Raw genomic sequence first — 18012 nt, 5'->3', positions numbered from 1 at the left:
ATAAAACCAGCGTTGAGCGCAGCGTAGTAGCAGCAGTAACATAGTCAAACACGGACCATGGCGGAAGAAGACGACATGGGAATAAGGATTTTACAGAGCGTGCGGGGTAAAATATGTAAGTTTGAACGTTATACTGTCAACGTTTTATCCGTATTCTCTCCCAACATGGAGATATGTTGTTATGAGGGATGAACGAACGGTCGATGAAGGAGAGAGGAGAGGGGCGCGGTGCTTTCGTTATTAAAGCTTTAATATAATAGACTCGGTTGCACGAGACCGTCTATGTCACTAGACAAAAAAACATGACATATTTCCTAACTGAAAAGTCTGCGTCGACACTTCTTTTCTGTTGAAAAGACGTGTTTTTATTTATGTATTGTCTGGCGACACGGACGGACGGACGCGCGACGAAGTAGAGCCGGCTAGCCAGCAGCAGCAGCGCAGGAAGCTAACAACAGCTACTAGTACTAGCTTGTTGTGAATGATTCATTCAGGGGAACAGAGTCTGGGAGACTGTGACTGCACGGCGGCCCCGAAAAAAAAGTTGGCTTCGTCAGTGTGCAGCCAGTCAACGTTATTTTGTCTGCGTTTCAATGTAAACGTTAAATACTTAAAATGTGAATAGGCAACGTTCTGCTCGCGCTAGTTGGCCAAAAAGCGAGATTTGCTAACGTTTAACGCTGTGTTAATGTTGTCGGTGGTCAAACGTTACTTGAAATTCGCAATAAAAATCACTGTAACGTTATCGTTGCGTTGAGTGTGTTTTGCGCCACTCACATCAGAAGTCAACATGCTCAGGTTTAACCTTATTTTGACCAGCTTCTAAAGTAGCTTTTAAATGACGCCAAGTAGCTAGTTACAAAACTGTAAGCTTCTCAAAGCTGTTAGAAAGCTGCTGGCTTTCACCCTAATTAGCTGGAAAGCCTCTTGCTCTTCACAAGTAGACCAAGTTCAAATAAAGTGTTAGTAAGTTCATGGAAGTTGTGTGTGAAGTTTTGTGATTTCATCACCTTGTTGTAATTCAAATAACCTCTGTATCATAAAGCCGGGTGGGTGACGTTATTTTAGTAAGTTTGTGCCTCACTGTGCCATATTCAGTTGCTGCCAGCCGCCTGGCCGAATGCGTGGCCGAGGCGTGCTTTCAAATGCCACCGCAAAAGGGTCAGAGCCTGTGCCCCTGGAATCCAAACATACATAAATTGTACGTAGGATAATAAGTAGGTAGGTGACTATATGCCACTTAACTTATAAAATAATAGCCTGCCCTGTATACATGTTAAAGGTGAGTCACTATAACACCTCATCTTTCTAATGAATTAACATGCTTAGGTGGTAATTAAGGTCATCATCTTGAGTTTGAGTTTTGTGTCTTATTTATTAGCACATAAAGAGAAAGAGAAATAGCACCTGTGTGATCGCACCATGGTATCAAACATGACACACGTGCATATCTCCTTGTATGGGCCATTCTGTCTGTGACATCAACTGTGGTGATGTCGGTCTCTGCATACTTTCTATGACATTAGCCGCATGTGACGTTAGTCTCAGGCTCATACAGACATTATTGTGCTCATACGGACATATTTATTCACATATTTATTCACAAAGCTAGACGTTGGAGCGGTTAGCGCATGTTCTCATTGCAAACAACATCCCTGTCAAACATTCTGCCACTCACTGGACTACAACAAGCCAATGGGAACGACCTCTGACCTTTTTGCGGTGGCATTTGAAAGCATGCATGCCCCTGTCCTTCTGTGTGTGGCGTGCATGTGTCCGTCCGTCTGAACAGCTAATCTCTTTTTTTTATATTAAAGCAAATTTATTGATATTACTCCTATATATTTTGTCCAAACATCACGCAAATCACTACACATGTCTGTCTACATAGTTATGTGAATAAGACGGCTGTCAAATTTTTCATATGCCATCCTGAATCCAAATCCGAAACGTTGCACAAACATCCCCACTAGGCCAAGGAAGAAATGCCACCCTACATTTTTCAAATCGGCCTTGTGGTGGCACTATAACAGGCCGATGCAGTTTTGGCCTATAACTTTTGAACCGTAGGTCGTACAATCATTTCTTTCCCCTTGGATCATTACAGAACTTCTCAAATCCATTTCCCCATGACAAGCATTCTGAAATATTGTTGTTCTACAACTCGATTTTGTCCAAACCTCAACCAAATTGGTACACTATCCCTGTAGTCATCATGTCATCAAGATGTATCTGTCAGACTTTATGAACATTAGTTAAGGTGCTAGGAAAAAAAAGTCAGTGCGTTGTACAAGGGAATGGGATTAGGTGCAAAATGTCAATGCGTGACGACCGCATAATCCACAAAGTAGACCGACACTGGTGTAATCCGCAAGTAGGTCTGTGAGGAAGTGCAAAGAAAAAAAGGCAAGTCACATATTGGTGTAATCCACAGATGTCCAAGGAAGAGCTAAAATCCAAGGCCCCGTACATACGGCAACACTCTGTAGAGAAAACGGCGAGGTCCCGGGATATCGCCGTTGCGTTTTGCCTTTTATCGAGCGTTCATATGCAGCCGAAATGAGGTAGTGTCCATGTCACCAAACGCAAGTAGCAACAACGCATGCTAGGCTTTTTCTCTCCTACTAATACATACTGAATGCCCTCCTTAGTACTGTGGCTTGGTGGCCGAGTGTTTAACGATTTGGTTTTATGATCCATGTGCCCCAGGTTCGCGTCCCGCTCGGTCACTTCTTTCTGCCACCGACCGCAGACAACCTTTATTTTTTTCTGCGATAAAGTTATTATTATTATTACATTATTCACATAACTCGGTAACGGCGCTGAGTCGGCTCATCGCCTCCGTCATGGATAATAATGTAATGATAATAATAACTTTATTGCCGAAAAAAAAGGTTGTCCGCGGTGGCGGAAAGAAGTGAACCACTCGGTCACCAAGCCACAGTACTAAAGAGGGCATTCAGTATGTATTAGTAGGAGAGAAAAAGCCTAGCATGCGTTGTTGCTTCTTGCGTTTCTGTTGCACACACGGTGACGTGAGGGGAGAGAGGAGTCAGCTTTTCCACCCTACTCTGCGTTTCAAGATCGTTCCGTTTTTAACCCCCGAAAATGCCCTTGTCGTCTGAACGGAAGGCCTATCTGACTTTTCCTTTTGCAGAATTCTCGTTGCCAAAACGCAGTGTGAATGGCGCCCAAGTCACACCGCCTTCATCAGGCTGCTGAACAAGGCCTATGGCTCGTTCAGCAGTCTGACGGCAGCCGGGTGAACTGCTCCAGAATCTGGTGGTGCTACTCTTGTTACTGTGGTAGGGCCCCTTGACTGGCGGTTGTTGTAGGCGGTTGAACAACTTGTGATTTGGGTGGTGCTTGTCCTTGATGTGCTGGCCTTTGACGAGTACTACTGCACACCACTTTTTGTACAGTTTCTGGAGTGCAGGGAGCTCGCCTCCCATGATGTGCTCTGCCTATCTACTCTTTGTAGGCTGATCTTTTCTCGGGCAGTACAGTTCCCATACCAAGCCGTTCCCATACCATCCTGTTAGAACGCCTTCAACAGAGCTGTTGTATTACAGACTGATGATGCGGTGTCCTACTTCAAACTTCTTCAGTCGGCATAGCCAGTGCAGTTGCTGCTGAGCCTTTTTTCTCATGTGTGGTGCCCTTTCTACTGCGGACGCCTGAAGTCCACCATCAGCTCCTTGGTCTTGTCGACGTTAAGGGCAAATCTCCTCATGGTGTTGCTACAACAGCCGACTTCACATTTTGGCATTTGGCTTTTGAACCGTTGTCGTACAATCAACATCTTCCCCCCCCCCCCCCCCCCCCCTAGATTCCTTTTGATAACGATGGCAAAACACATTTCATGATTGGCTAAGATTGGCTTCCAAAGTTTGCAAGATTGGTCAGTTTTGAACAAAATACCTCAAAGCATCAATGCAGCATGCAAATTTGGTTAAATTGTGCATGCACATTCCCACTAGGCTGAGGAAATGTATCCCAAAATCATGCAAATCGGTACACCGTATCTCTAAAGTCATAACTGAGTTCCCAGATTATTTTTCCTGACACTTTCACGAGAAGAACCTCTGGGCTGAAACCCATTATATCTTTGGACCAGAAGTCAGCCCAACTCTGAATCTGAGCTGCACAAGTAGAAGTATGGATAAGTGGAGGAAAAGATGGTGCCGTAGTTTACCCATGTCTCTCAAAAAAAAAACGTAAGACTAATTCCCACTAGGTTGAAGAACAAATGCCACCTTTTCACATTGGCATCTTATAGCGCCACCAGCAGGTTGCCTTTTTTAAAACACATTCTTGGAACAAAATGCCTCAAATCATGAATGCAGCGTCCGATTGCCAAAAAAGGTCAAAGAAGACATGGCACGCTTTTCACATTGGCCTATTATAGGGCCACCAGGAGGCCACAATAACTTACCTGACCTGGTGGAGACCAGTGCTTGGAAGAGCACTGCTTCTAGTTGTTTCTTTCTCAATTTCTGTGGGCAAAAAAACACTACTCTGCAGTATTCTCAAAAATTCAATGGCAGTTTTAGGGCAGGGTTTCCTAAAGTGCCGTGGCACCCCAGGGTGCCGTGCCCGTGATGCCAGTCCAGGGGTGCTGCAGAATTGAATAATTTTTTTTGGGAATTCATTAATATCTAGCTTGTAGTTAGGCTATTTTTAGTGAACCCTCCCTCCAGAATAGGGATGCTGGGGTTAGAGTGGTTAAACGTCAAGTATAAAGTTATTTTCAGTCAGTTCTGATGGATTTCTTTTTCACCGTTACATCCCGTATGTCAGGTGGAAACTGGAAATATGTGCATACCGGTATATACTTAACGTAATTTAATATAAGATTTTAAAAAATAACAGTGTAATTCAGGGGTGACGTGGATGAAAACGTTATTTACAGGGGTGCCCTGAGTCAAAAAAGTTTGGGAACCACTGTTTTAGGGTACAAGCAGCTTGAAGCAAGAGAGTGGCCAATGCCTGCCAAAGTGAAATCCATGTCAAATATGACCAAAGTTGAACTTCACACAAGATAAGAAATTGCGAATTTGCTTTGCCACCGGAAGCCCTGCCTATAACTCATGTAGAATGGGAGGCAAATATTGTATTTGCATGTATGACTACTATTAATTTCTTGCTGTGTTCACATGAGAAAGTTGTTTCTCTTGCTGCTGTTTCAATAGAACAAGCATATTCATTGGAAACGGAATGAAACTGATTGAAAGGAAGTATCGCTTGTGACCAACAAAAGCTTTTAGCGCTACCAATGTGTGAAACCTGTACATTTGTAATCACTTTAAACAGCAAGTCCCATTGATTCTGTTAAGAGGAGTGAGCCTATGGTCACTTTCCCTCAGGAGAGAGCACTGATTCTAGTTCAAATGTGCACCATGGAATATGCTTACATTGAAAAGAGTCTTAGATAAATAAATAAAAAAGAAGATTTTTTTTTAGATTATACACAAAGTATATATTTTAGTAGTCTTAAGCCATGTTATTGCATTTAACAAGTGAGAATGTAGTCTGATTAATCACGTATTATTTTATTTTTCTAATAAAATGTAAAGTAACATGATAAACATAAATAGTGATAGGAAACTAAATAAGGGGAAAGAAAAGGCATCTATACATTAGATATTATGTTTTTTGATAAAAACCATAAGCAGAACAAAATAGAGGAACCACATTGGCTTGTAGCTCTGTTTGCTGTCTTACGAAACTTCATTCTTCCTTGTTCGTGCTTGATCATTTTGTTCCCTTTAGCCTACATGTTAAAACATCAATGGATGTGGCATTCTTTTGAGATGGCTCCTGTTTTAATAATCACACCAAGTGGATGGATTTGGATTTTTAACTGTCCCATGCCTCAAGAATATGGCAAGAGTGTCTGAACCGTTGCATGGCATCTATTTTCTAGCATCACCATGCTTTAAGACGGGGTGCCATAAAGGATGGTCTTTCAGATGGGTCCCAGAGATATTTGAGTCCCACAAAAATCCAACGAGTCATGTCATTTTTGACAGTGCAGAATTTTACTTGTGTTTCATGGTTCTGGTTAAATATGGTTATGTTCATGTAGAAAATGTGTCTGAAAGAAATGAACACAATTCCAAATCTGTCTACTTTAATATTTGCAAAGTATATGAGACATAGAACAGTGCAAAGTGTATGCAAAATGAAATCACACACAATAAGTAAAGTAAAATAAAATTAAGACCAGTGGTGTAAAGTAACTAAGTACAATTACTTAAAGGACAACTTTAGTTTTTTACAACAAGGATTCATATTTTAGATTGTAATTAAAGAATATAAAAGATGAGTGTTAAAATGATTTCATTTACTTCTTTCTATTGTTTTAGAGATTCTTATTTCAGTGGTTGGGGGCATGCGTACAAGTGGCTAAATATGTCATTTTACACAGAATAAGCCCATTCCCAAGATACAACACAACCTTTCATGGTTGGATGTGACTTATGGGGGCTAGAAGTGTTACTGTAAATAGCAATAAAGAAACTGCTGGCTTATTGTGTCTAAAAAGACATATTTAGCCACTTGTACGCATGCCCCCATGCGTACGCATGCCCCACATTTTAGCACGGTAAACACGATAAAACAATAGAACGAAGCAAATGAAAACATTTTAACACTCAACTTTTTCTTTTCTCTAATTACAATCTAAAATATGAATCCTTGTTGTAAAAAAACAAAGTTGTCCTTTAAGTACTGTACTCTTGAGTTATTTGTACTTTATTTGGGTGATTCCAATTTCCAATACTTCTACTCTACATCTCGGATCCAAATATTGTACTTTTACTCCACTACATTTATTTAAAAACTTATTTTTTTTATTATTAACTTTAAGAGTTTGATTATTATTACAAAACATACATTAACCTTAAATACATACTTCAGGTTCTAGATTTCTTAATAGAAGATTAGGGAAACTACTTCACGTTCCAACTTCCAACCACTATAGATGCTAGTTATATTGTATTAGGCCTACCAAAATTATATGTTGGCTTCCGGTAGGCGACCGACCCTATTAAATACGTGCGACCCAGATGATTTTATTGGCATTTGGAGTAAAAATAAATAAAAAATTAAGTCAAAATCCGACCGAGTCGATCAAAAACGTCTTACAAAAAATATATTTGGTGCGACCACATTCGCGAAGTTTAATCAAAGTTTTCTTTCGTCTAAAATATCAAGTGCGCAAATGTTTTGTTTTACTATTCATGCGTCATTCCGTCTGCTCTAACTCCAGCTGTGCTCAGACCGCAGCGTTCTACTAGCCTCTGTTCCCAATTCCCATGCATAGAAAGCAAGCAGGCATAACAGCAGTGACTGGAGTGGAGATGCAACACAGCAGTTGATAGAAAATAGCGCCCGATACAAGCTGTTGTAAACCGCATGATTGGTGGACTCTCTGCTTTGAAAACTGCCTGATTGTAATGATTTTATTCCTCTCCTCCACGGCTAAAGGAACGGGGCTAAAGCGCTAGCATGCTAATGATTTAGCCACGTTCTTTCAGGAGGAAAAACAACAACAAACGCAGGCTAAAAGTAACAAGTATGTAACGATGCAGAACGGTACGCGGCTGCATCGCTATGCAAGCAAATTGTCTTAATCTAAAACTTTTTAAGAAGTCCTCTACTACTACATCACTGTTTACTATGCAGTGTGTGCGCTCGACACAACACAGCACCTAAGCCCCTTTTCGACTGCAGCTTTAGCACCACACCACACTACACCACACCACATAAAAATATCTATATAAGTTTGGCCCTGTTTGGCCTAGCTCAGACCTACTCTAGATTGGATACTTTTTAGTACCACAATTAGTATTACTTTCACACCACTCTACCCAGGTCCTTGTAGTGGAAGACATGTCACAAGTGGGCGGTGTGGTGTGGTGTGGTGTTGGGCCAGTGGAAAAGGGGTCCTAGTACACACTGCAGCCAGGCAAACGCCTCATAGCGTTTGTCAAGCTGTGGGTCGAGACCCCAGAGAGGTCACAAAATGATTTTGGGGGGGTCCAAAACTTAATGTGCAACATTGTTTTCTCACTCAACTGTAAACAAAACAACATACAGTGTATTGAGGGTTTATGTACATGTCTAAAGTGACAACGTAAGGACTTTTTTTAACCTCTGAAATGACAAATTAAATTGACAAAGGGTCAAATTGTCAAATATTAGAGGCTGAAATTGTGAAAATAGCTGATCTACATGCTCACAATGCCTCGCAACGTGAGGGGTTGTGAGCATGTAGATCTGCTATTTTCACAATAGAATGTTATACAAAATGTTATGCCTCAACTCTTAGTGCTCGTCAGGGTGGGGGGTCCCCAGTTAAAATATTATTATTTTGGGGGTCGCAGCCAGAAAAGGTTTAGAACCACTGCCTTATTTGTGTTTCATTTATTTATTTAAAGACACATTTTTCTTTTTGACTAAAACTATTGACTAAAACTGGACTAAAACCTTTGTTTGGGTTCGTCGACTAAAACTTGACTAAAACCTTTCGAGTTTTAGTCGACTAAAACTAGACTAAAACTATCAGGGATATAAATGACTAAAATCTGACTAAAACTAAGAAGCATTTTGTCAAAAAGACTATGACTAAGACTAAATCTAAAATGCCCGCCAAAAACAACACTGGTGTAGGCCTATTTTCCTTTTTTAAATCGCTAAAATAGCGAATTTTTGAGCACATTTCCTTAACGGTTAACGGTTAATTAACTGATAAGGCCTGACGGTTATCGGTTGAAAAAATCTCCATTTGGCCATCCCTAACATGAACCATTTAATGATTTAGAAATTGGTAACTCAGGAAAACAGAATATATTAAAAAAGAAGAATCATTGCCATAAAAAAAAAAAAAAACCCATCCTTCCCATGAGGAAATAAAATACAATTCCTTGCTACCCATCATGCCCACAAAAAAATTAAAATAAAAAATAAAATAAAATAAATTCCGTACCTACTCAGCCCTAAAATTACAGCCAACCGGAAACCAAGGATTTATTTTGCTAGGCCTTAACATACTACCATGCAGATTGGTAAATAACATGTTCTATTTATTTAAAAGAAAGTTACAAATTACAGCTCTAATACTTTTATTATTTCGCATCAAGGAAACTACAAGGAGGCAGTGGAAAACATTTCCATGAAGATGGATAGATAACATTTACATTTTTCCAACTTTTTGTTTCTACAGTATGCTGATAAATGTATTTGAACATTCACCTTGTAGGCTCTGTCATACAGAGATGGTTGGCTTGGCCATTTACGTTCGTACACAAGGCTGCGATAACTGAATTTGTCTTCAGAGGCGCAGTTGGGTTTGCAGCACTAAAAACTAGTAACACAAGATCAAGCACCAAATGACGTAATAAAAAGTAGAAACCGTCCCAGGCTGCCGGTGGGCACACTAGGCTGCAATGCCAGCCTGACCGCGTGTCGGGGCCGGGTTTGAATCCTGTTCCTGACGATCTTTGCTGCATGTCACTCCCCATCTCTCTCCCCTTTTCCTGTCAGTCTACTGTCCTTTTAAAGGCATTATAACAGCCTAAAAATAAATCTTACTTAAAAGTACAAATATAATGCTGTTTTGTTTTTTCTTTTTTCATTTGATATCATTTTAGTCTTATTTTTTTCTAAGATTATATAACAGAAGAACTTATTTTGCCAATTAATACCAATCATTGCTTATTCAAAGTAGGCTTTATGTACATTAGTGCATAGGGATGATTTAGAGGCTAACAATGATGTGTGTTCTATCAACCTTTTAGCTAGAGTTTAATATTGCAACGTTAGGCACCCAATAGCTTTGACACTGACTGGCTGGTGTCTGAGTGACTGCATAAGAATAGTGCTTAGTATGTTTTCAAACATTTCTTTATTTAATTTAATGGAACACAACATGGCTTAATTAGTTAGCAGTAGTCTACGCCTGCTTGCATTCACAAGCTTTGAGGCATGCTACAGAGGTGTTTGTCATTTTGTGAATCAGCACTCCTGTGTCACTATTGGGTAGGCTGCGGAAGTTAATGTTTTGTGTCTTAAACCACATATGATTGATCCTCGAGTTTACCACATCCGCCCTGGTCTCTGTACCTGCCCAGGCAACTGTAAAAAAGAAAGCACTGCACAGATGTAAGAAAACAAATAGGCCATCTTAAAAAAAGGTGAGAGACCAATCATAATGCACTGATTTATTCAGTTGGACCTGTTTTGGTTGGTCAGCAGCATTAAATAAAATGCTTAACTCTGTCTCTCCCATAAGAACAATTGTTTGCTTTTTCATTCGGTTTAGTGACTATATACATGTATGAGTGCCAGGAAAGAAAGTACGAGACCCCATGCCACTCAACTGTCTATGCTTATTTATACTTTGTCATATAACGATGTCGCACACCCATAAGCTTGAAACATGTTGTGAGCTTGTAGATTGACTATTTTAGGCACACACGCTGTCATACAATGAATATGTCAGGCGTAAACCGTGAATCTATATCAATCGAAGGAGACCTGCTCAGTAAAGAACACCGGAGACCAAAAGTACTGTCTTGCACAAACTTGTCTCCCCCATCTCCATCTCGCTCGGTACCATCTCTATTTGTCCTTCCCCTTCTCCAATGCGTTTGTCTGCCTGGTTCTTTAGTTGTCTCCCAACTTTATATCTGTGAATGGATGTGCTGTAGTCACTGAAATGTGCAGACATGCTACTGTACTCATCATAATATCTACATTCATTAATATTAATTAACTGATCATGCTATACAGTTTAGTCTCTTCCCCTGCTCTCTCTCTCTCTCTCTCTCTCTCTCTCTCTCTCTCTCTCTCTCTCTCTCCCCCTCCCTCCCCTCCCCCCAAGAAATTATCCATTGTCGAACTCAAACACTCATGCTTTTGTCTTGGTCCTGTAGGTGAAGCTAAAAACCTGGGTCCAGTCTCGGGGCCGAATCGCCAGCGGGACCTTTGTACGTTTTGCACCATCAATTTGGATCAGGAGGAAGTCCACCGCACCAAGGTGATTGACAAAAGCCACAGGTAAGCATTGGCACCCCTAGGTTTTGTGAACTGTTTTCCATTTTGAACCATTAAGAAATATAATATTGCAAAAAGTACCGTAATTGCTGGACTATAAGCCGCACCCGCACCTGAATATAAGCCGCACCAGCTAAATTTGGAACAAAAAACTAATGTTTAGATGTATAAGCCGCACCTGACTATAAGCCGCAGGTGTCCATCCTGCTTCCCGCTAGAGCGCCACTGGTGGCTGTTAGCTGTAATAAGCTATACTGTATAAATCCTCGTTAAAGATTGTTGTAAAACTAACTAACTGGCCATTAGCTGTAAAAATCTCTATAAGCCGCACCGTTGTATAAGCCGCAGGGTTCAAAACATGGGGAAAAAAGCCGCGGCTTATAGTCCGGCAATTACGGGTACCTCCCGTATCATAGGGCTCAGGCATTAATATTGCCTATGAAGTACTGCAAGACCTGCTAAACCAACACGCACAGTATAGGCTAAAGTATAGCTTGTATCTTTGAGTGCATCGGTTGTGCAACAGCTGTGATTACTGACATGAACATTGACATTATATCATGATATGGAACATGTCATTAGCAGAGGCAATATATATAGATACTTTTTATTTTCATGACCATACACCGGTGTGGGCATCTTTTTATAACCATCATTTCTGGGCATAAATTACGTTGAGAAGCGTAAAAAAAGAATACGCAAAATGTGATATTCATTGTCATGCTTAATTATGAAGCAATGGTTTTCTGGAAGATTTATTTCCCCTAGAGAACTGGTTAGGTATGAACACAGCTGTCATGGTGTGCGTGGGGTATAGGCAGGGCGATCAAAAGCAAATGAATGCCAATGATGTGTAAAAAGAAAAGGCAATTTCTGACCAACATGGAGACACACACATAACCTGTTCAGATACTGTGTGCATGGCAGACAGGCGATCAGGGAACTTAATGTTTCTACCTCCAGTCTCTCACATCTCACCGTAAACATGGGCTTGCCCTCTAAGTATTTCACAACAACTTTTTCCTCTCTCTCCTTATTTCAAACCCTTTCAAAGAGTTCCTTTTACAGTGTCAGAGGAAGTATGTCCTCCTACGCTCTACCCCGTCTTTGTCTGTCACTGTCAACTTCACTCAACTCAATGCCAATTTACACACTTCTCTAATCGCTCCGTTTTGGCCTGCTCTTTTATGTTACAAACTCTACAGTATTTCTCTTTCTTGCTTCCTCTCCCTCATTTTCTCTCTGGTTACACCTTTACTGTATTGTCTTGTATTCCCAATTAGTTTTAGTTTTTTTGAGACATACCCTGAATCACAAACCTTTTGCAGCTGATCCACTGGATAATGTTTTAGTTTTTTTCTTTTCGAGTTGTAGAAGTAGTTTTACCTTGCCCCTTCCCATTTTGGGTAAATCTAGGGTGAAGACAGGCATAGAGGGAGTGCAGTTGTGACTAGGTTTGTGTGCGTACAGACAGTGTGGGGGCTACAAGTAGTTCCATGTAATGTTATGCATTAACAGGAGGATGCGTGGGTGTATGCACAAGTCTGCATGTGTTGCCAAACCCTCCCTGCGGAAGTGTCAGGCAAGCTATTTCACCAACCAAGACACATAAGCTGTACATAGGGAAGTGTCATTGTAGGGATTCATAGGCCTTTGGACTAATTTATTATAATGCTAGCACCATGTTTTTACAAGCACTACTGCATTTAACATAGGCCAAAGTTAATGGCATACATTCTAAGAAAAAGGGTAGATTAAGGACTACTGGTATAGTCTAATTACCGTATAATTGCTTATATGAAAAATAAATCCAATTATCATCAACATTGGCCAAAATCTTCAGTTTAAAAGTGCTTTATTTATAAAGTGTTTTAAGATTATAGAAGCTTAAGAAGACAGAACCTTACATTCCCAAACATTTATTTGATTAAACTCTGTTACTTTGTCTTACTTAGAATATATATTATGAGTTGACTGAATAGTTTGTTTCATGTCAAGGTAAAGTTTGTTCTATTGTTCGGGCCAATGTCTGTTCTCTGGACAAGTTTATTTTTAATTATATAGAATAAGATGCGTATGAATCATTAATTTGATCTTGCAAAAGATTGTTTCTCAGCACCAACTATGGTTTGCGAATAGAAAGTTTACTGCATACAGTGTGTGTGTGTATGTGTGTATATATCACAGTACGATTGCAATGGTTGTAAGACTGAAAAAGGTGTGCTCGTTTTTGGCTTTGATCCACACCTGGCTTTGACGTGACCACCTGAGTGACAACAACAAACAAAGCAGCCAGAGGGAGCAACGCTAGCAGGAATGCTGCTAGCCTGCTTCCATGTCCGAAAAGGGATTGAAACGTCATTCAGAATAAAATAATTAATCTTATATGTTGAGTATGATTATTTAATTTGTGTGTGGGGAAAAACATTTGACGGGGTCGAGGTCCCCTGGGAAAACCGGCCACTAAGCTTATGTTCACAAGCTAGCTAACAACAACATTAGCAGCTACACTGGCTAGCTAGGAGGAAAGCTGCCTCCCTTCAGTTCAAAGTGGCCTGAAATGGATTCATACGTCATTTCACATATAATAAATAATGTTATATTTAATTCATTTGTGTGCGGGAACATTTTTGCTACGGGACCCGTCGGAGGCTTCCGGTAACAGACGCGGCTGCCTTGGCCTTGCATAAGCCTCTGCGTTTCCTAGTTATGGAGCGTGGTGGAAACGCCGCCAAGCGAGCGGCAGCGAGCGAGTCGCCATGCCGAGCTATACCTGTTCAAAGTTTACACTTTCAAAGGCTTCCACATTTCAAGGATTTGAATGAATCGTTAACGAGTCTTGCTAAAGATTCGATTCTTATGAACGAATCACTCATGAACGACACATCACTACTATATACGTATAAATAGTTAATCCACTTTAGCGTTCTTGAAAATCTAATAGGGAAAAGGATCCATCTGTAGCCCATGCTTAACCTACTATTAGTTATGTTGGATCCGGCTGTCCAAATCTTAGTTTTATCTTGGTCACGAGTGAGGTAGTTATCTTGGCATGACTGAATGGCACAGATGCTTTGGCCCTCTGTCTCATTGCCAGCTCCTACAGGGCAGCCAGACATATGCGGACCAGCGATATGCTTACAAGTCTATGCAATATTTATCGGCCTGTTTTATGATAGAATGAAGGCTTATTTAACAACAAGTCCTATTTTAAGATGTGCTAAGAAGCCATGAGTTGGCCAATTTAATACATTTTAAACTTCTATTTCTGTCCAATTGACAGTTGCACTTTACGTAGGAGAATCAATGATGAAAGAGAAATGGGATTAAAAGGACCTGGGGCCGATTTGAACCTACGTAATGGTAGTTGGTTGATGAGAGCCTGTATTGTTCATCTTTTCAAACATTTATTTACATGGCTTTATTTCTATTACTATCTGATGAAAGGCTTGCTTTTTTCAGAACATTTTTCAAAACATTTGTGTTTGACTAATTAGTGGCCAAGCCCTGTAAGGGGCTTGTACGCCACTATTGATATTGGTGTTTTTCTTATTCTTCCGCCACTTTTTCTGTCCTGGCTTGACCGTGCAGTCGCTTTTTACGAAACTCGGCAATATGGTAGAGGACTATGCCAAAAGGCGAAAAAACATGAAGCTCGCAACGGGTGGCGCTGTAGGAAGCCTTTGAAAGTGTAAACTTTGAACAGGTATAGCTATATTTGACATACAGCCATGAAACCCGTATACACATATACGTCTCCTCATGCCGAACAACTTTGCCACTCTGACCTTTGTCCTCTGACCTTTAGATCTCCCACCATTTTGAATATGAAAAACGGTTAAAATCTATCTCCTCCTGGGATTTTCACGTCACATACACAAAACTTATTTTACTTGAACTTTAGATTTTATTAAATTGAAATATTAGTTTTTAATAATTCAATGAATATTATAGTTTTATGCAAATTATTCTTCTGCCTCTAAAACATACATGCAAAATCACATGTTCATGACATTTGGCAAAGATGAAGAGGGTTTGTTCAAATATTACTGAAACCAATCTTATTCCAATTTGCCAAAGGGCGGCGCATTACAAAGTGTTTAAAAATGTAAACTTTAAATGGGCATAAGTCATGCCTCGTTTGGCTTGAAGACATGCAACTTGCTTACATGCGTGCCTTGACTCAATAGGAAGACATCTGTGTATTTTTCAAGTAAGCTCCGCCCTTAGATTGTCCGCCATTTTGAGGAGTTTTTAAAACGCTTAAACCCGTTTTATCCTGGGATTTTTGAGGAATGTGCATGAAATGTTCTACACGCAAGCTAAGGACCTTTATCTAACATGCCTATGAAGTGCACACAAAATAAATAATAATAATAAATATAGCTGCAAGCAGCGATAAAGTGGCCAAAAACGTCTCAAATCATGAACACTGCCATTGCCATTCCCACTAGGTCAACCCACTAGCGCCACATGTGGGTCAACTTTTGCAAAACAAATTTTTGGAACAAAATGCCTCAAATCACATATGCAGAGTCCGATTGCTGTGAAAGTCCCAAGAACACACATGGTGCCCTTTTCACATTGGCCTATTATAGCGCCACCAGGAGGCAAAAAAAAAAAACTACCTGACCTGTTCTCAGAAGAACACTGCTTCTAGTTTTTCTTTGATTTCTTTTCCCACTTTTCTTGCTTTTCCTGCTTTTTTCCCTTGCTGTTTTTGCTTTCCTACTTTTTCCTAGCTTGGCCACTTTATCGCTGCTTGCAGCTATATTGGAATTTGACTTTGTGTATGTCTGTATGCCTTTTGACATGGCAAAATTCTACCAAATGCATTACTGTAATTTATTTCTTGTCTTGCAGCCCATTCTATGGCGAGGACTTCTACTTTGAGATCCCACGACCATTTCAGTGTTTATCATTCAACATTTATGCCAAGAGCGTTTTCCAACGCTTGCCTGTTGGTAAGTCAGTTACACACACACACACACACTCACTCACACACATTCTGTTCTGTTGAGGCTTAGGGTGTGCTCATGTTTTTGTTTGTTTTTTCAGGAAAAGTGTCCATCCGGAAGGAGGACCTGTGCAAATACAGTGGGAAGGAACATTGGTTTAGCCTACAACCAGTGGATCCCAACTCAGAAGTTCAGGTATTGAATGCAAAGAAAGGAGCTTTCTTCTTAAATCATTTGCTGCCCGTTCCCGAGTTATTCTCGTACTCTAACGCCACCATGCCCGAGTTTCCCGATTTTGGGCCATTTTTGCAAAAAAGAAAAAAAAAATGTTTGACCCCCCATACAACCCCATCTTTCAAACATGGCAGCCAGGTCATGGTCATGGGGCGACGTACCCCGGAATCAGAGAGTATTTGGTCACCCATATGCCCTTGCGCATGTAATTGAAGACAGTGGAACCGATGTAAATGGTTCCTGATGACTTAATAGGAAACTATTCTTGGGGATTCATTTTGAAAACGACCTGTGGGGAAACTCAAACACTCAGTGATCCAACCAATGGTGTAACTTCATCAGTCAGTGACTCAGTCAGTCAGGGACCTTCCCGTTTATAGGGCTGGCCCCGCTGTTGTAGTCCAGCCATAAATATGGAAAGAAGCGTTCTCTTCCTCACTGACCTTTCTCTTCCTCACTGGCTAAGACATTAACTGATTCACAGACATTAGTTATGGGTGACGCAAATTGTGAGTATGGATTTGACCTAATGGTGTTATACAGGAAGAATTGAGAGCTAGTGGTGACTCCTTCCATTTTATATTGATACCATAAACGTGTGGCTTTAAGTTCCTTTGACATAGAACTGTCACAATGTTTGAGGATGTAATAGGCTTCACATTTTGATCAGATTTGATACTAGAACGCTCGTGCAACTCTTTCCAGGAGCATAATTTGATTCATAAACTTGTCGATCTTTTCCTTTGGCGATCAACATCATCATACTTTTTGCACACACATGTTGTGGTTAGGTCACCATTAATGTCTACATCAAGTGACATTTTGATATGGGGAAAATACTTTTAACAAAAGGTGATTCATGTCTAATATGCCATCCCTGCTGAATTCTCCCATTGCTTCAAAATGATGCTTATATACAATACGTTCAGCACTTTGTTGCAGATGCACCATAGTACTTCATTGAGTTTTGCTGCCACTGTCATCCAAACATTCATCAGCCCGTTCCCAGCCCGTTTGTTGATATATCAAATCTTAAATAATTGTGTCTAAATTATTCGATTGATCAAAAAGACAGATGGAATCACTAGTAAGAAAATAACCGATAGTTGCTGCCGTAAAAGCCTTATATTGATCATCAATATTAATCAGTTCTTCTCAGACTCTGTGTGTGTGTGTGTGTGTGTGTGTGTGTGTGTGTGTGTGTGTGTGTGTGTGTGTGTGTGTGTGTGTGTGTGTGTGTGTGTGTGTGTGTGTGTGTGTGTGTGTGTGTGTGTGTGTGTGTGTGTGTGTGTGTGTGTGTGTGTGTGTACCCCTCAGATCTTGTACTATTTTGTTTTTAGAGGATCTAAACTTTCCTTGTAAGTTTTATTAGTTTCTTCCTTCATGCTTATTCCACTATATTTATAAGGAAATGTGTTACTTTTTTGTCCAATACATTTCCTCTGTGCATTGCCTACTACATGATGTACTCATGGCATTAGCATTCTAAGCAAGAAAATGTTGTTTTCCTTTTCTTGAAAAGAAAATAGTGCACAAGCTCTTATCGTTGCCAGCAGCTTGGTCAGCACGTCATTGCTACCAAAAAAGATGGGAGCAGCATGCAGCCCACCCGCCAGCAGCGATCCTCATCCATGGCCTTATAAGGGATATGTTCAAAATCACTGTGAGGGGAGATTCTTATCTGCTAGTGCTAATATGTATTCTTTGTCTGCCATGGCTGAATGTAATTTCAGTATTCAAAAGTCAATGGTCAATTTTG

General features: G+C 40.4%; 1 protein-coding gene across 1 annotated transcript in view; it reads left to right on the top strand.

The window, feature by feature from the left end:
* rasa2 (RAS p21 protein activator 2) overlaps window positions 1–18012 on the top strand; it is a 39888-nt gene continuing 21876 nt past the window's right edge. Inside the window, exons 1-4 of the mRNA XM_080732310.1 lie at window positions 1–115; window positions 10941–11064; window positions 15925–16025; window positions 16120–16214. Coding sequence (XP_080588436.1) covers window positions 58–115; window positions 10941–11064; window positions 15925–16025; window positions 16120–16214 — 378 coding nt within the window. The 5' untranslated portion in view covers window positions 1–57. The remainder of the gene's footprint in view (window positions 116–10940; window positions 11065–15924; window positions 16026–16119; window positions 16215–18012) is intronic.

The sequence above is a fragment of the Nannobrachium achirus genome, assembly GCF_963921795.1.
Source record: "Nannobrachium achirus genome assembly, chromosome: 8".
Lineage (NCBI taxonomy): Eukaryota > Metazoa > Chordata > Actinopteri > Myctophiformes > Myctophidae > Nannobrachium > Nannobrachium achirus.
Note: the sequence above shows the minus strand (reverse complement) of the source record. Positions and strands in the feature narration are given on the sequence as shown.